Source organism: Panulirus ornatus, chromosome 40 (assembly GCF_036320965.1).
Source record: "Panulirus ornatus isolate Po-2019 chromosome 40, ASM3632096v1, whole genome shotgun sequence".
Classification (NCBI taxonomy): domain Eukaryota; kingdom Metazoa; phylum Arthropoda; class Malacostraca; order Decapoda; family Palinuridae; genus Panulirus; species Panulirus ornatus.
This window is the reverse complement of record NC_092263.1, coordinates 7853222-7873489: the sequence shown is the minus strand read 5'-3', so window position 1 is coordinate 7873489 and position 20268 is coordinate 7853222. Positions and strand designations below refer to the sequence as shown.

The 20268-nt window shown below is 40.2% G+C and overlaps 1 protein-coding gene across 1 annotated transcript in view; it reads left to right on the top strand.

Moving 5' to 3' along the window:
• The window catches only part of Rheb (Ras homolog enriched in brain), a 32994-nt gene extending 13883 nt beyond the window's left edge, over positions 1-19111 (top strand). Inside the window, exons 3-5 of the mRNA XM_071685403.1 lie at positions 10188-10375; positions 16674-16803; positions 18180-19111. Coding sequence (XP_071541504.1) covers positions 10188-10375; positions 16674-16803; positions 18180-18269 — 408 coding nt within the window. The 3' untranslated portion in view covers positions 18270-19111. The remainder of the gene's footprint in view (positions 1-10187; positions 10376-16673; positions 16804-18179) is intronic.
• Positions 19112-20268: the final 1157 nt, after the last annotated feature.

Genomic DNA, 20268 nt, shown 5'->3' with positions numbered 1-20268 from the left:
AAGAGGGTGTTTTGAAATGGTTTTTGCACATGGAGAGAATGAGTGAGGAAAGATTGACCAAGAGGATATATATGTTGGAGGTGGAGGGAACGAGGAGAAGTGGGAGACCAAATTGGAGGTGGAAAGATGGAGTGAAAAAGATTTTGAGTGATCAGGGCTTGAACATGCAGGAGGGTGAAAGGTGGGCAAGGAATAGAGTGAATTGGATCGATGTGGTATACTGGGGTCGATGTGCTGTCAATGGATTGAATCAGGGCATGTGAAGCGTCTGGGGTAAACCATGGAAAGTTGTGTGGGGCCTGGATGTGGAAAGGGAGCTGTGGTTTCGGGCTTTATTGCATGACAGCTAGAGACTGAGTGTGAACGAATGGGGCCTTTGTTGTCTTTACCTAGCGCTACCTTGCACACATGAGGGGGGAGGGGTATGTTATTCCATGTGTGGCGAGGCGGCGATGGGAATGAATAAAGGCAGACAGTGTGAATTGTGTGCATGTGTATATATGTATGTGTCTGTGTGTGTGTATATATATGTGTACATTGAGATGTATGGGTATGTTAATTTGCATGTGTGGACGTGTATGTATATACATGTGTATGGGGGTGGGTTGGACCATTTCTTTCTTCTGTTTCCTTACGCTACCTCGCAAAGGCGGGAGACAGCGACAAAGCAAAATAATAATAATAATAAAATATATATTATTATCAACTCTATCATATGCCTTCTCCAGATCCATAAATGCTACATACAAATCCATTTGCTTTTCTAAGTAGTTCTCACATACATTCTTCAAAGCAAACACCTGATCCACACATCCTCTACCACTTCTGAATCCACACTGCTCTTCCCCAATCTGATGCTCTGTACATACCTTCACCCTCTCAATCAATACCCTCCCATATAATTTACCAGGAATACTCAACAAACTTATACCTCTGTAATTTGAGCACTCACTCTTATCCCCTTTGCCTTTGTACAATGGCACTATGCACGCATTCCACGAATCCTCAGGCACCTCACCATGAGTCATACATACATTAAATTACCTTACCAACCAGTCAATAATACAGTCACCCCCTTTTTTAATAAATTCCACTGCAATACCATCCAAACCTGTTGCCTTGCCGGCTTTCATCTTCCGCAAAGCTTTTACTACCTCTTCTCTGTTTACCAAATCATTTTCCCTAACCCTCTCACTTTGCACACCACCTCGACCAAAACACCCTATATCTGCCACTCTATCATCAAACACATTCAACAAACCTTCAAAATACTCACTCCATCTCCTTCTCTGTGGAAGGTATTAAGAATATATGGTGTGGGAGGCAAGTTGTTAGAAGCAGTGAAAAGTTTTTATCGAGGATGTAAGGCATGTGTACGTGTAGGAAGAGAGGAGAGTGATTGGTTCTCAGTGAATGTAGGTTTGCGGCAGGGGTGTGTGATGTCTCCATGGTTGTTTAATTTGTTTATGGATGGGGCTGTTAGGGTGGTGAATGCAAGAGTTTTGGAAAGAGGGGCAAGTATGAAGTCTGTTGGGGATGAGAGAGCTTGGGAAGTGAGTCAGTTGTTGTTCGCTGATGATACAGCGCTGGTGGCTGATTCATGTGAGAAACTGCAGAAGCTGTTGACTGAGTTTGGTAAAGTGTATGAAAGAAGAAAGTTAAGAGTAAATGTGAATAAGAGCAAGGTTATTAGGTACAGTAGGGTTGAGGGTCAAGTCAATTGGGAGGTAAGTTTGAATGGAGAAAAACTGGAGGAAGTAAAGTGTTTTAGATATCTGGGAGTGGATCTGGCAGCGGATGGAACCATGGAAGCGGAAGTGGATCATAGGGTGGGGGAGGGGGCGAAAATCCTGGGAGCCTTGAAGAATGTGTGGAAGTTGAGAACTATCTCGGAAAGCAAAAATGGGTATGTTTAAAGGAATAGTGGTTCCAACAATGTTGTATGGTTGCGAGGCGTGGGCTATGGATAGAGTTGTGCGCAGGAGGATGGATGTGCTGGAAATGAGATGTTTGAGAACAATGTGTGGTGTGAGGTGGTTTGATCGAGTCAGTAACGTAAGGGTAAGAGAGATGTGTGGAAATAAAAATAGCGTGGTTGAGAGAGCAGAAGAGGGTGTTTTGAAATGGTTTGGGCACATGGAGAGAATGAGTGAGGAAAGATTGACCAAGAGGATATATGTGTCGGAGGTGGAGGGAACGAGAAGTGGGAGACCAAATTGGAGGTCGAAAGATGGAGTGAAAAATATTTTGTGTGATCGGGGCCTGAACATGCAGGAGGGTGAAAGGAGGGCAAGGAATAGAGTGAATTGGATCGATGTGGTATACCGGGGTTGACGTGCTGTCAGTGGATTGATTCAGGGCATGTGAAGCGTCTGGGGTAAACCATGGAAAGCTGTGTAGGTATGTATATTTGCGTGTGTGGATGTATGTATATACATGTGTATGGGGGTGGGTTGGGCCATATCTTTCGTCTGTTTCCTTGCGCTACCTCGCAAACGCGGGAGACAGCGACAAAGCAAAAAAAGAAAAAAAAAATATTTTTATTATATTATTTTGCTTTGTCGCTGTCTCCGTGTTAGCGAGATAGCACCAGGAAACAGACGAAAGAATGGCCCAACCCACCCACATACACATGTATATACATACACGTCCACACACACAAATATACATACCTATACATCTCAATGTATACATATATATATACACACAGACATATACATATATACACATGTACACAATTCATACTGTCTGCCCTTATTCATTCCCATCGCCACCTCACCACACATGGAATAACAACCCCCTCCCCCCCAATGTGCGACGTAGCGCTAGGAAAAGACAACAAAGGCCCCATTCACTCACACTCAGTCTCTAGCTGTCATGTAATAATGCACCGAAACCACAGCTCCCTTTCCACATCCAGGCCCCACAGAACTTTCCCTGGTTTACCCCAGACGCTTCACATGCCCTGGTTCAATCCACTGACAGCACGTCGACCACGGTATACCACATCGATCCAATTCACTCTATTCCTTGCACGCCTTTCACCCTGCTGCATGTTCAGGCCCCGATCACTCAAAATCTCTTTCACTCCATCTGTCCACCTCCAATTTGGTCTCCCACTTCTCGTTCCCTCCACCTCTGACACATATATCCTATTGGTCAATCTTTCCCCACTCATTCTCTCCATGTGACCAAACCATTTCAAAACACCGTCTTCTGCTCTCTCAACCACACTCTTTTTATTTCCACACATCTCTCTTACCCTTACATTACTTACTTGATCAGACCACCTCACACCACATATTGTCCTCAAACATCTCATTTCCAGCACATCCACCCTCCTGCACACAACTCTATCCATAGCCCACGCCTCGCAACCGAACAACATCGTTGGAACCACTATTCCTTCAAACATACCCATTTTTGCTTTCGGAGATAATGTTCTCGACTTCCACACATTCTTCAAGGCTCCCAGAATTTTCGCCCCCTCCCCCACCCTATGATATATATATTTATTTATTTTATTTTATTTATTTTGCTTTGTCGCTGTCTCCCGCGTTTGCGAGGTAGCGCAAGGAAACAGACGAAATAAATGGCCCAACCCACCCCAATACACATGTATATACATACACGTCCACACAGGCAAATATACATACCCATACATCTCAATGTACACATATATATACACACACAGACACATACATATATACACATGCACACAATTCACACTGTCTGCCTTTATTCATTCCCATCGCCGCCTCGCCACACATGGAATAACATCCCCTTCCCCCTCTCATGTGTGCGAGGTAGCGCTAGGAAAAGACAACAAAGGCCCCATTCGTTCACACTCAGTCTCTAGCTGTCATGCAATAATGCCCGAAACCACAGCTCCCTTTCCACATCCAGGCCCCACACAACTTTCCATGGTTTACCCCAGACACTTCACATGCCCTGATTCAATCCATTGACAGCACGTCGACCTTGCTTAGGGCCTCTGCTGCTTGAGCCATCTTGGCTAAAATTGAAAAATATCCACATTTTCCGAGATCGGGCTAGGTGTCCCTACTGTCACTTACGTAAGGTTTTCATGGGGTCTATTAAATCTTGAAATTTTTTTTACATTTTGTTCCATCACATTTTTGTAGTTAAGCATAACCCTACCCAGTATCAGTTTAGGTAAAGTTTTTGTTTGTTCTTTTGAATTTTAAGTTTTCCCAACTTTTATATTTCACACTTTTCCAGATCAGCATAGCTTTCTGCACTGTCAGTTAGGTAAGGTTTTCATTGACTTTGTTGATTTTTGACCCCTTTGTTCCCAAAGTAGAATGTCCTATGAGTATCAGACTTAAGTTGCATGGAAACTGTACCGAATGAAGCAATTTCAAAGATATCCCTATGACCATGAAAATGTGTCTTTAGAGGTATATTTTATCCATTAGCTTCACTCAGGTAATGTTTAGAAGCTCTGTAGATGTTTCAGCACTGTGGGATAGAATTTGCTGGGAAGGCTAGAGTTTCAAACGAGTTAAAAATGTGCATGTTTTTGTTGTGTTTTATTTATGCTGAAAAAGTGATTTTTAAGTTGATATTTTTTATCTGATATGATAATTTTTATCTAGTTACAATTGATGCGATTCATTGATAATTTTTCATAACAGCAAAAGTATAAAAGTTTAAAATCACCAGCTGCACCAGTCAGATGTGGTTTTAATGTTATGTGGCACAGTCAGCATTGCCTATACTTTTGCCAGAAACACCTGTCTCACCTTGGTCATCTGAAAGTGCTGGAAGAGTCATTTTTCATGAAATGACTCCCCACATGATGTACAGACAAATCATCATCAAGTAATTCAGGATCATCGTCTTGGTCCTCTAAAAGTAGCTAAGAGCTGCTGAGTTTCCTTCCTAGAAAACTCATAAGAATGTTCTGTCATTGGCCTAGCTGGAGGATGAGTAACTGTGGTGAGGTGAAATTATTGCACACTGCCACCATAGCGGCCAACCAGGCTCACTGGGGAGCTTTGAAATAAAAGTGTGAACTTAAGTGTGTATATTTACCTCTGGAGTTGTCCAGCTTGCATAAATATCTGTGTAGAGGAGTTAAGAGATTAAAAGCATTTCGCTTTAATGGTACTCCACAATTTCTCAGATTAACATATTCCTTCTCACTTACCAGTGAGGTAAGGTTTTTCAGGAACAGCATATTTTTTGTTCAGGAAAGTAACCCCAGTTAAGACATAGGTTTCAATGAGTGGCATATGACAGATTGCAAGAGCGACAAATCTGAAGAATTGTAACCCTTGGGACTTTTCATTTTTCATCTTTCTTTGTGTTTATTGGCATATTTCTGATATATGTTAATATTGGATACATGTAATTGGAAATTGCAGAATTATAATGTAATTGCTCAGTTTTTAGTTGTAGTTATGTAACCCCTGGACCTCCTCTTTGGGCTCTTGCAGCTTCAAAGCAGTGCAACAGCAGGAAAATGTTGGATTTTTTTTGATTGCTTATTCATCATTAAATTGTACTCTTTTCACTGAATGATGATTATACATCCTCACCAAAGGTGACTTTTCACCTGCAGGGTAACCATGCGGAGATGAAGCCTAACATGTCCTAGTTGCATATATTTTGGTGAAACGAGGATACATTGTGTAACTGAGAGTTTCAGTATGTACTTTTTATTTGGGAAGGCCTCCATACTCATATGTAAAACTTTTTCTTATTTGGTTATACAATATGTGTTTCAGAAAAAATAACTTTTGAATGTTAAAGCCAAAATATTATCGATTTTTTTTTTTTTTTAAAGTGCCATACTGGGGTTACACATTTCCAGCAGCCACAGTCACTGGATTAATTTTTGTTCTGGATTATCAGAGAGTGGAAACAAAAATGAAACCCATCTCCTCTTGGACAATTCTCAATAATACCCAACCACTCTTTGTGGTGTACATTGAAATATTTAGTACCGAGAGTTTTAGTGAATGGATGTAAAGAAAGGATTGAATCACACCATGAATCATGGAGTTCAAGGGGAATACAGAAAAACGCTAAAGTAAAGTTGGAAATGGTAAACGTTTTGAGCCAGATGACTCTAAAGTTTGGAGGCTTAAGATCCAGGAGACAGGAAGTGGGTGTTCTTGTAGTACAGTTGGGCTTCATTTAAGAGACACATATCAGGGGAGGAATTAAACAAATATAGGTAAGCTGAGGGGAGTTAGATTTGGGACTGCAGATGTTGCAGATATGGATGGAGAAAGAGCCAGGTTTAGGGACAGTGTCAGTTAGAGTTGAGGTGGGTCCCAGTTGCCTGATGATAGTCAAAGAGCCTAGGAACCAACCAGGTCCCTTCTTGACTGGTGGCACCATTTCGATTCAGTGTTGGAGAAACTTTGTTTTGGTGTAGCTCCAGTTGTATTTATAAAAGTGGAGGAAATTTGAAATATGATTGAAAAAAAAAAATCATATGAAATACATCTTTTCATGTTACTTGATAGATAGAGTTAGTGTTTGTGAATTGAATGCTAGCAACCCACTCATGGGTATGGCAGGAAGAAAAGACAGCACCCTGGGTCGTGGGGGAACCTTATAACCACCACAGTGCTAGCTCACCATGTTGCCATCACTAACCTTCCTTATACCAAGGCAGTTGTACCTTTGATTGTTGAGCTGTCTATCAACAAGCTTTTACAGGCAAGCTGTTCCTGATAAGCTGTTTGCCAGCATGCTATTTTCAATAAGCTCTCATCAACCTTTTTAAAGGCAAGCTGTCAGCAGGCAAGCTGCCTGTGGGAAACTATCTATGGCTGCTTGCAGGTTGTCCATTTTTAGACAACATCCTTAGCACAGAGCTCCATTCCAGATTCTTGGCTCATAGGCATTGTTGACCATCCAAGCTCTACAGCCAGTCACTTCAATGAAAGTTAAATAATGCAGGATATTTTAGTCTTGTTAGGCCCTCCCATGGAGTTATTTGCACTTAAGTCTGCAGGGAAAAAATGCAATTGAGTGGGAGAAGTATAAAAGAAAGAGACAGGAGGTCAAGAGAAAGGTGCAAGAGGTGAAAAAAAGGGCAAATGAGAGTTGGGGTGAGAGACTATCAGTAAATTTTAGGGAGAATAAAAAGATGTTCTGGAAGGAGGTAAATAGGGTGCGTAAGACAAGGGAGCAAATGGGAACTTCAGTAAAGGGCGTAAATGGGGAGGTGATAACAAGTAGTGGTGATGTGAGAAGGAGATGGAATGAGTATTTTGAAGGTTTGTTGAATGTGTCTGATGACAGAGTGGCAGATATAGGGTGTTTGGGTCGAGGTGGTGTGCAAAGTGAGAGGGTTAGGGAAAATGATTTGGTAAACAGAGAAGAGGTAGTAAAAGCTTTGCGGAAGATGAAAGCCGGCAAGGCAGCAGGTTTGGATGGTATTGCAGTGGAATTTGTTAAAAAAGGGGGTGACTGTATTGTTGACGGTTGTAAGTTTTAATGTATGTAACCCCTGGACGTCCTCGTTGGGTGTTGCGCTAAAGCTTGCAACATGCAGGAATGTTGATTTTTTCAGAATGGTTTATTAATAATCTATTTACTGAAGTATGTTAGTATTCCTGGAATATATGGGAGTATTGATATGAGGGTAAGCATGTACGAAGCTAATTGGGCTAAGTGCATAGTGTTTAGAGTGGTAAGAGTTGGATAGTGTGTATTGAAGAATGTTTCGAGAATCTAGAAAGCAATGGATTGTATACATTATGTCTGGAAGCATATTTATTGATTTGGAGATGCCTGTGAGGTATTAAGAAATTGTGTGGAGGATTGTTTAAGAAGGTTAAAAAATTTAATCGAGGTTTAAGATGTAAAGTAAAGAAGGAAATTTTTTGTTTTTTAATGTAAGGGTTTGCAGCAGGTGGCTAGTCCGATGTTTTTATTTTGTTATGAGTGGGGTAAAAATGTAACATCGAAAGTTTTGGAAAAGCGGCAACAATCTTTGAGTACTTGAATTATACGAGAGAGTTAAGTGAATCAGGTGTAAGAAATGGATGAACCTGTGGCGGATCATGGTTGGAAACTGCAGAAGTGTGACGGAGTTTGGTAAAGTGTGAAGAAGAAAGTTAAGAGTAAATGTCAATAGGAAAGGTAATAGGTCATTTAGGGAGGGCAGTCAATTTGGAGGTTAGTTCGATGGTGAGAGGGGAGAAGTGAAGTGTTTTGTTCTGAGGAGTGGTCTTCAGGAGAACCATGAAGGCGGAATAAAGAATATAGGGTGGGAGGGGGGTAAATTTGGGACTGCCTTGAAAAATGGTGGAAAGCAGTTCGGAACAGGTCATTATCGGAAGAGGCAAAAATCGGTTGTTTGAAGAATAGTAAGAGTCCTAGAACAACATGGTCTGTTGGAGGTGGGCTCCATTTGATTAGTGTGGAGAGATGGTTTGCTGAAGCAGTGTTGTAGTATGAAATGGGAATTTGAATGTGGTTTGAAAAAAAAGCAACATAGTAAATAAGATTTTTGGTAATAATAAAAGAGTAGTGTTTGTGGAGAGAAGGGGTGTTAAATGGTTTGGGCAGGAGAAAAGAGAAAGCACTTGGGCAGGGATATATTGTCGAGCACGGGACGAAGAGCGTGAGCCAAACTTCTTGGAAAGATGGGAGAAAAGGATTTTGATGTTGATCGGCCTAACATTCAGGAGGGTCTGATAAGCGTTGCAGATGCATAGAATAAGCTTCATTGAGCTTTTATAGCAGGGTCTAGACGTCGTCTGATGAATCAAGCTGTGAAGCTCTGGGTCTCAGGACAGTTTTTAACAATGCTATATTGGGCTCCTTCCAGGATGTTGCTTACATGTATGGGGGGGGTTGGGCCAATTCTTCGCTGTCCTATGCAGTAAAAACTCGGATAAATCAGTCTGTAGGCACAAGTAAATAATAAAAAAAAAATATAAATGAAACTAGTAAAGGTTGAGGTGACTTCAGTGAACTGAATGTTACCAGTGTCATATGAACACTTTTTATGGTGAATTTTCTCCAGGAACTTGATTTTGGTGGCTCATCGCTGGATGAACACTGATGAAATCAGTCACATGAGCAATACTGCTCAGCTGTTGATTTGCTGCTTCATCAGAATCATACTGACCATACAGCTCTTAACTTGGTTATAGAGAAGACAGTAACTTTATTTGGTATTTTATGCTTAAGTGAAAGGGATAAAAAGAATAAGAGGACCTGGGAGTGGCTAGATAGGAGAAATTCAGAGTGTGCTTTACAGACATACACCACTTGTGGCCTTGAGTGATCGAAACATAAACAATTATAGTCCGTACCATTCAGATCAACAATTGATAAGCAATCTATATGGAATTTTGATATGTAAGAATGTATTTCTTTCATATAATTGCTGTTAAAGTTCATCATTGAAATGTAATTGTTATCTCTTGATGGGCACAAATCTCAAAAATCTTGTTAGAGGCTACTAGGCAGATTGAACCATAACTTTACAAAAATGAGGGATGTTTGGTCCTCTAACAACTTTTTTCATTTTTTGCTGCTCTGACATCCAATATGACTGCCATCCATTTTAGCCATCTGAGTGATACAGGCTCATTAAGCCTTAGGTTGATTTTAGTCATAATTATGAATTTGCTTTCAATATGTGTATGTACTTTTTATCATTTAGAGTAAAATTAGAGTGTTGACAAATTAAATACATTACTGAAGAGAGACAAATGGTGAAAGAATACGTGGAATGGTGTATGCAAGTGAGGCATGAAAGGAGAAAGGGGATAAGTGGAGACTCTTGCCATGGAGACATCCTTAATGGGAGTTCTGGGATGGAATAGGCATCAGAGATATATATGGACAGATTTATAATGGCCAAAAGGCTGTTTTAATTGATAGAAGTGGATATTTCATATTTGTTTTAATTTATAAGGATGATGTGGATCATGATAATATGTGTACAGTCAGCTTAGTTGTTTGCCATTATGATTGCCCCTAAGGAACTTTTCAGTTGGGGAAAGCATATTTCCTTTTCTCCTTTGCTATTATATCCATGAATGATCTAGTCTTGCCTGTCTTGAAAACTATTTTTACTTACAGAAAGTTTAAAAATGTAATTTGTATGTTTTTTTATGAATATTTCTTCCAGTTGCATGACAAGAAGATTGTAGATTCTGTGAACCCCTTTTTGATCTTTTTTGCAGATAAGAGGACAAGACTATGGATTGGAACTAGTAGACACAGCTGGTCAAGATGAGTATAGCATCTTCCCTGCACAGTACTCCATGGATATCCATGGTTATGTTCTTGTGTACTCCATTACTTCAGAGAAGTCATTTGAAGTGGCAAAAGTCATTTATGATAAGATTCTTGACATGATGGGCAAAGTCACGTGAGTTTACAGAGTACAGATGCTCCCCGGCATACGTCCGAGTTCCGTTCTGACCAACTGGTTGGATCTCGAAATGGACGTAAGTCGGACGTATGTCAGCATGGCATGTAGAATTTGAGTACTTGTAGAGCATTCTTTTATCCTACTCAGTGTCTATCATGATTATCACATGATAATCAGTTTTATTATGTGATGCTATAGTGTCTTTTTACCTTTAAGTTTCTTTAGTTCGTAGATTGACTTATCCAAACTTTCAGTGAAACTTTTGGCAGCTCCTTCATCAGCACTTGCTGCTTCACTTGTGACTCGAACATTGTGCAAGCTGTATCTTCTTTTAGATCCATTGAACCAACCATGACTTGTGAGGTTCTCCATATAATCCTCTCCCACTCACTCCTTGACTTGCTGTGAGGTTCTCCATATAATCCTCTTCCACTCGCTCCTTCAAAGTCTCAAAAAGACCTCCAACCTTCTCCTGAATTGTTAGTAAGCTTAGTGGTACACATTTTTTAATTTGATCTTCCATCCACAGCATCAACATTTTTACAGTTTTGTGGATGGGCTGTTGTTGTTGCTTTGTAGTTATCATAGACTTCATACTTGCTGAACCTGTCACTGCTTCATGTATTTTTTGTTTCTCCTTTAAGATGTGGAGACCATCAAATGGGACAATTATAGATCACGTGCAATCACATTAACTTTTTCCCCCTTCATATTGGGTGATTATCTTTTTCTCAGTTCCTAATTGAGCGTCTTCCTTGACTTCTTGCCAGATCCATCAACTTGTGATGGGATTTTCTTCTTGCTCATCATGTTCTTTGGGGTTTAATGAAAAACTGCGTAATCTAGCTCAAAAATTCATTGGATTCGCTTTAATAATGCATGCTTACTGAATGTTAACCGAGAGTGAGAATTGAGAAAGATGCTGCGATGTACACAATGCCAGGATATTGTTTAACAGTCACTATCATACGCACCAAGCCGTTAGCACTGGTGAATGTACGACCAAGTGTAATATTTATGTTTACTTATATTATTTCCATTCACTGGGAAATAGTCACTTTCCTCTCTTCCTACACTTACACATGCTTCCATCCTTGGTAAAACCTTTTCTCTGCTTTTAGCAACTTCCCTCCCACACCATATACTCTTAAAATCTTCCACAAAGCATCTCTATCAGCCTTATCATATGCCTTCTCCAGATCCATAAATGCTACATACAAATCCATCTGTTTTTCTAAGTATTTCTCACATTCATTCTTCAAAGCAAACACCTGATCCACACATCCTCTGCCACTTCTGAAACCACATTGCTTTTCCCCAATCTGATGCTCTGTATATGCCTTTACCCTCTCAAGCAATGCCCTCCCATATAATGTCCCAGGAATACTCAACAAACTCATACCCACATACACATATGTATATATATAAATGCCCATACACGTACATATACATCCACAGACATGTACATTTATACACATTTACATGTTCATACTTGCTGCTTTCATCCATTCCGTTGCAACCCCACCACACAGGAAACAGCATCCCCCCTCCCCTCCCCTCCAGTGAGGTAGCACCAGGAAAAGACAAAAAGGCCACATTTGTTCACACTTAGTCTGTAGTTGTCATTTGTAATGCACAAAAACCACAGCTCCCTTTCAACACCTCCAGGCCCCACAGACCTTTCCATGGTTTACCCCAGATGCTTCACATGCCCTGGTTCAATCCATTGACAGGACGTTGACCCCGGTATACCACATTGTTCCATTTCACTCTATTCCTTGCATGCCTTTCTCCCTCCTGTATGTTCAGGCCCTGATCACTCAAAATTTTTTTCACTCCATCCTTCCACCTCCAATTTGGTCTCTCACTTCTCTTTTTTCCCTCCACCTCTTTCTAAATCTTTCCTCACTCATTCTCTCCATATGTCCAAACCATTTCAATACACCCTCTTCTGCTCTCTCACCCACACTCTATTACCATACATCCCTCTCACTACTTACTTGATCAAACCACCTCACACCACATATTGTCCTCAAACATTTCATTTCCAACACATTCACCCTCCTCTGCACAACCATATGTCATTGTTGGAACCATTATTCCTTCAAACATACCCATTTTTGCTCTCTGAGATAATATTCTCACCTTCCACACATTCTTCAACGCTTCCAGAACTTTCGCTCCCTCCCCCACTTTGATATAACATACAAACCTCCAACAGCCAGGATCGAACGTGGGGCCCCTGTGTAGCAGGTGGGAGCACTTCTGCTAGGCTATGATCACCCCTAATAGGGAAATGATTTCAGATACTATGTTAGGGGCAATCATAGCCTAGTGGTAGTGCTCCTGCCTACCATGTAGGGGTCCTGGAATCAATCCTGGCTGTTGGGGGTTTGTATGTTATATGAAAGTGCACACTCATATCCACTATATTCGTATAGATGTACCTCCATGTTGTACAGTTAGGTTCTGTAAAATGCTATCTGCTGGTTGTGTGAGCCTGATGGAAAATGACTAGTCGAGACCCTATTGCATATTGTCAGAAGACCATTTCTGATGCTTTGTCACCAGTTTCAACAAATTCACATTGGCATCTTTAGCCTTGATTATCAGTATAGTCCTCTTTGTTCAAGTTTCCTTTAGGGGATGAAGATACCAGAGGTCATTTGAAGCTGTTGTGCAAAACATGTTCATTAAACTTAACATTATGTACAATCATAATAGATGTGTAAAGGAATGCATGAATTATCCAAAGTGCACCCACTGAGAAAAGGGGAGCAGTGTAACTTTACATCATGCTGATATTTGAACTACATCATACTAATGATTTATTTATTTATTATACTTTGTCGCTGTCTCCCACGTTAGCGAGATAGCGCAAGGAAACAGTCGAAAGAATGGCCCAACCCACCCACATACACATGTATACACATACACGTCCACACATGCACATACACATATATACACATGTACATAATTCATACTTGCTGCGCTCTTTCATTCCCGTCGCAACCCAGCCACACATGAAATGACAACCCCCTCCCCACACATGTGCGTGAAGTAGCACTAGGAAAAGACAACAAAGACCACATTTGTTCACACTCAGTCTCTAGCTGTCATGTATAATGCACTGAAACCACAGCTCCCTTTCCACATTCAGGCCCCACAAAACTTTCCATGGTTTACCCCAGACGCTCCACGTGCCCTTGTTCAATCCATTGACAGCTCATCAACCAAGGTATACCACATCATTCCAATTTACTCTATTCCTTGCATGCCTTTCACCCTCCTTAATGTTCAGGCCCCGATCGCCCAAAATCTTTTTCACTTCATCCTTCCGCCTATTATTTGGTCTCCCACTTCTCCTCATTCCCTACATCTCTGACACATATATCCTCTTTGCCAGTCTTTCCTCACTCTTTCTCTCCATGTGACCAAACCATTTCAGAACACCCTCTTCTGCTCTCTCAACCACATTCTTTTTATTACCACACATCTCTCTTACCCTTTCATTACTTACTCGATCTCATTTCCAACACATCCACCCTCCTCCGCACAACTCTTTTTATAGCCCACGTCTCGCAACCATATAACATTGTTGGTACCACTATTCCTTCAAACATTCCCCAATTTTGCTTTCGGAGATAATGTTCTCGCCTTCCACACATTTTTCAACGCTCCCAGAACTTTCACCCCTCCCCCACCCTGTGACTCACTTCCGCTTCCATGGTTCCATCTGCTGCCAAACACTCCCAGATATCTAAAACATTTCACTTCCTCCAGTTTTTCTCCATTCAAACTTACCTCCTGATTGACTTGTCCCTCAACCCTACTAATCTTGCTCTTATTCACAATTACTCTCAGCTTTCTTTTTTCACACACTTTACCAAACTTAGTCACTAGCTTCTGCAGTTTCTTACCCAAATCAGCCACCAGTGCTGTATCATCAGCAAACAACAACTGACCCACTTCCCTAGTCCTCTCATCCACAACAGACTGCATACTTTCCCCTCTCTCCAAAACTGTTACATTCACCTCCCTAACGACCCCATCCATAAACAAATTAAACAGCCAATGAGACATCACACACTCCTGCTGCATACCACCATTCAATAAGAACCAATCACTTTCCTCTCTTCCTACTGGTACACATGCCTTACATCCTCGAGAAAAACTTTTCACTGCTTCTAGCAACTTGCCTCAAACACCATATATTCTTAATACTTTCCACAGAGCATCTCTATCAACTCTTATCATATTCCTTCTCCAGATCCATAAATGCTACATACAAATCCTTTGGTTTTTCTAAGTATTTCTCACATACATTCTTCAAAGCAAACACCTGATCCACACATCCTCTACCACCTCTGAAACCACACTGCTCTTCCCCAATCTGATGCACTGTACATGCTTTCACCCTCTCAATCAATACCTTCCCATTAATTTCCCAGGAATACTCAACAAACTTTTACCTCAGTAATTTGAGCACTCACCCTTATCCCCTTTGCCTTTGTACAATGGCACTATGCATGCATTCCGCCAGTCCTCAGGCACCTGACCATGAGTCATACAAACACTGAATATCCTTACCATCCAGTCAACAACACGGTCACCCCCTTTTTTTAAAAAATTCCACTGCAATACCATCCAAACCTGCTGCCTTGCCGGCTTTCATCTTCCACAAAGCTTTTACTACCTTTTGTCTGTTTACGAAATCATTCTCCCTAACCCTCTCAATTCGCACACCACCTCGACCAAAACACCCTATATCTGCCAATCTATCATCTAACACATTCAACAAACCTTCAAAATACTCACTCCATCTCCTTCTCACATCATCACTACTTGTTATTACCTCCCCATAAGCCCCCTTCACTGATGTTTCCTTTTGTTCCCTTGTCTTATGCACTTCATTTTCATCTTCCAAAACATCTTTTTATTCTCCCTAAAATTTAATGATACTCTCACCCCAACTCTCATTTGCCCTCTTTTTCTTTTTCTCTTGCACCTTTCTTTTATACATCTCCCAGTCATTTGCACTATTTCCCTGCAAAAATCATCCAAATGCCTCTCTCTTATCTTTTACTAAAAATCTTATATCTTCATCCCACTCACTACCCTTTCCAATCTGCCCACCTCCCACGCTTCTCATGCCAGAAGCATCTTTTGCGCAAGCCATCACTGCTTCCCTAAATACATCCCATTCCTCCCCCACTCCCCTTATGTCCTTTGCTCTCACCATTTTCCATTCTGCACTCAGTCTCTCCTGATACTTTCTCACACAAGTCTCCTTTCCAAGCTCATCACTCTCTTCACCCCAACATTCTCTCTTCTGAAAACCTCTACAAATCTTCACTTTCGCCTCCACAAGATAATGATCATACATCCTTCCTGTTGCACCTCTCAGCTCATTAATATCCAAAAGTCTCTCTTTCACACGCCTATCAATTAACACGTAATCTAGTAATGCTCTTAGGCCATCTCTCCTACTTACATATGTATACTTATGTATATCTCTCCTTTTAAACCAGGTATTCCCAATCACATCATACTAATATTTAAACAAATTGCTGATTGGCTTAGAAGCACTGTTTATGCACTTCCTTCAACATTTTTTGTGTTTGGTTAGAGTCATCTATGCTTCAACTTGTACAGATTATAGCTTGCATTGGCTAATTGTTTATGACTAATACATCAAAGTGGTTTATCTTTGACACTCTTGAATGATTTTTCCATGGTAAATGAAGCAACTTTACCTGACACTTAATTCGTGGTTTGTCCTTGTTTATGACAAATACTGGTGGATAATTTCTTTAACATCAAAGTGGTTTATCCTTGACATTCATGAATGATTTTTCCATGATAAATGAAGCAACTTTACCTGACACTTAATTCTCGGTTTGTCCTTGTTCTAAACTCGAAATTCCTTTTGTTTAAGTGCTGTAAAGTATTTGCCACAGCAGAATCTGAGTACTGTGTCTGTTCATTGAGAGTGAATCATTACTGGAGGGAGAATAGTGGCTCAGAAGTAAGAAAAAGCATATTTTCACCTTAGCTGAACTGCTTCTGTTATAAGGGGACTCCATTCATCCCCACTAATGTTTTGCCTGTGTTTCATGAATGCACCTCCTTCCAGTAGGTGGGAGAAGGTGCTTGCATAATAGATGGGTTAGAAGTTCAGTAACCATATGAACTGGTCCAGCCAGTCATTTGTGAACCTCCAGCTTGTGCCATGGCTGGACTAGTTCAGAAGGGGTTAAAGTACTTATTTTACATCAGCATTTTTTCCTTCCAGTGTTCCTGTTGTTTTAGTTGGCAACAAAGTTGACCTTCATATGGAACGTGTGGTGAGCACTGATGAAGGACGCAAGGTTGCAGAAACTTGGAAGGCTCTCTTTCGTGAAACTAGTGCCAAGCAGCATGAGGTCAGTTTACTGAAACTAAATGAAAGCTGATACTCTTTTTTTATCATATATGGTATGATATCTTTATGGGTATGTTTGAAGGAATAGTGGTTCCAACAATGTTGTATGGTTGCGAGCCGTGGGCTATGGATAGAGTTGTGCGCAGGAGGATGGATGTGCTGGAAATGAGATGTTTGAGGACAATGTGTGGTGTGAGGTGGTTTGATCGAGTAAGTAACGTAAGGGTAAGAGAGATGTGTGGAAATAAAAAGAGCGTGGTTGAGAGAGCAGAAGAGGGTGTTTTGAAATGGTTTGGGCACATGGAGAGAATGAGTGAGGAAAGATTGACCAAGAGGATATATGTGTCGGAGGTGGAGGGAACGAGGAGAAGTGGGAGACCAAATTGGAGGTGGAAAGATGGAGTGAAAAAGATTTTGTGTGATCGGGGCCAGAACATGCAGGAGGGTGAAAGGAGGGCAAGGAATAGAGTGAATTGGATCGATGTGGTATACCGGGGTTGACGTGCTGTCAGGGGATTGAATCAGGGCATGTGAAGCGTCTGGGGTAAACCATGGAAAGCTGTGTAGGTATTTATATTTGCGTGTGTGGACGTATGTATATACATGTGTATGGGGGTGGGTTGGGCCATTTCTTTCGTCTGTTTCCTTGCGCTACCTTCGCAAACGCGGGAGACAGTGGGAAAAAAAAAAAATCTTTATGTGCATTACACATGACAGCTAGAGACTGAGTGTGAATGAATGTGACTTTTGTTGTCTTTTCCTAGTGCTACCTCGCACGCACATGTGGGGAGGGGGGTGCCATTTCATGTGTGGCGGGGTGGCGGTGGGAATGGATGAAGGCAGCATGTATGAATATGTACATGTGTATATATGTGTATGTCCGTGCATGTATATGTATGCATACATTGAAATGTATAGGTACGTACGTGTGCATGTGTGGGCGTTTATGTATATACTTGTTTATGTCGGTGGGTTGGGCTATTCTTTCGTCTGTTTCCTTGCGTTACCTCGCTAACACGGGAGACAGCGACAAAGTATAAAAAAAAATCTTTATGTAAACCAAGTGTCTCATTAAAAACACCATAGTATTTGCACTACCATATGCTAGCTATATTTATGTATTGGAAAGATTAAGGGAGTATGTTGATGGCTTTGTCCATCTGAAGATGTGTTTGCTTTCATGTAAAAACTAGAAATTTGTTGAGTTAAGAATCTGGATTATGCATGGCATTAACGTAGATCAGGGAATATCTAGTATCATAGTTTAAGATATAAAAATAAAAAGCAGACTGTAGAAAAGATCAATAGGTAAAGCTGTAAAGATGATTAGAGCTAGATATATTTCAGATTAAGGTATAATTTACTTTTATATTTCAGGCTGTAAATGATATTTTCACGCAAGTAATTTTGGAGATCGAGAAGGCTGATGGAAACTTGAGTCCAGAGGGAAAATGCTTTGTTTCATGAAGTTGCTGTGTCATAGGATGGATTTTGTAATGCCGTCTCTATCATCTTGACTCCTGATTTGGATATGAGGAAGGACTATGTATATGGGTTAATCTGTTTATCAGGATTAACCAAGCCTGGTTTTCGGTGTATTCTTATGTTGTACGTATTGTTTATGGCCTTGCCCATGTGTGAGTATGAGCCATCCTTCTAGATATTATGTACTTCTCCTTGCTCTTTATAGTCTCACCAAAAGGATTTTTTTTAGGAGCTAGAAGGTATGGCTTATAACTCGAGGCTCAGGTATAATTGGGGTAGTTGAAACTCGTTTTTCACTTCCTCGTATAATGGCTACAGATATTTAATGCAAGTCCTCATTTTGTCTCAGAAGCTTATGGGAACATGTTTTTCATTACGTGGATAAAGAAAACCCGTACAACATTTGATCTGTGGATACTGGTAATAATTGATTTCATATTTTTTGAATTCTTCTGAGTGTTCTATAGTTATGAAGGACTGAAGTAATTTTAAGACTTTGGGCACATTTTATTCATGTACTTTCTCATTCTGCCTCCAAGATGGTTGTAGTCACAAATAATTGAATTATGAATGTTGAGGGTGACAGCAGTGAATATAATTTGTAAAAAATGGAAATGCCTTTTTTGGACTGCCATATAGAAATTCCACTTGCATTTTGCAGAAAAGATGAACTTTATGAGCAAATAATGTCACTAGGCACTGTTTCTAAATAATGTAATATTAAGGGGTTGATGAGAGTATGGGATTATGTAAACAAAATATTTGGTAAAATAGTTAGTTGAACAGAATTTTCTTAGATAATGCAATAAAGTTTATAGACAAAACCTTTTTGACTTTGATTGGAATTACTGATTTAACAACTTTTATAAAATGCTGTTTATTTTTGATTGAAGAGGGATTTTCTTGCTGAACCATTTTCAAGTATATTACTGAGCATCATTTCACAGACCATTATGTTAAGTGGTTGCTTTTAGACATTTTGTGCTTCTGTATGTACACTTTAGCAGTCTTATATCAGCTAAAAGGGCATCTCATACAAAGTTGTAGTCTTTCTCTAAGTTGAAAGCATGTATAATTACCTATTGGAAATCACCTGCTTGCACTGTACAGGTACTGTGCACTACCACAAAGCCTCTCGAATTTATTTATGGTCTCTGCATTAACCATGTCCTCAGTGACTCTCTTCCATTCATCCGTCACTTTTGTACTATGGAAGTATTTCTTTGCATCCTTTATAACAAGTTTCTTGCTCAATTTCATGTTATGTTCTGTGCTCTATCCGCACATCTCATAAACACTAAAAGGTCAAAATCAGGTCACCTCTCACTTTTCTATCTTCCAAGGTGGGTGAATTTAAAGCCAAAAACATTTCCCAGTAACTTAGTTTTCTTAATTCTGGTACCATTTTTGTTGTGCTCTTCTGGACCTTCTCTATTAAGTCTATGGTGTTTTATGTGCAGTTACTACATGGGAAAAATATATTCTAGTTTTGGCTGTATTTAGGATATGAAAAGTGTGCTAAATATTCTCTTACCCATTTACTTAAAAGCTGTTTTGATACCAGCAAATGATTTTACTTCCTAACTATTTCCTAATGTAGGACTCTTGGCAACCATCTGGACCACCTGAACATATCTCTATATCCACTTGCTCCATAGTATTGTTGTCTTTTCCATTTTTATATTTCTTAATATCCATTGTCATAGTTGACCTCCACCATTGCAGACTTAAGGTTTCAGTTTATGAATACTTTGAGGTTTACTGCAGTAGCCAATCATTTTACACTTTCAGTTCCATAAGTCCTTGGGCAATTTGCATTCCTCTTTTCACTTACCCTTAACTTCATTCTGTTCTTTATGTGCTTTAAGAAACACAATTTTCTGTATTCAAATCCGGGTTATACATGCAGATTCTCAAGGTACATCTATCTAAATATCAATCTATCTATGTATATATCTGATGCCTATTCTTATATGAACTC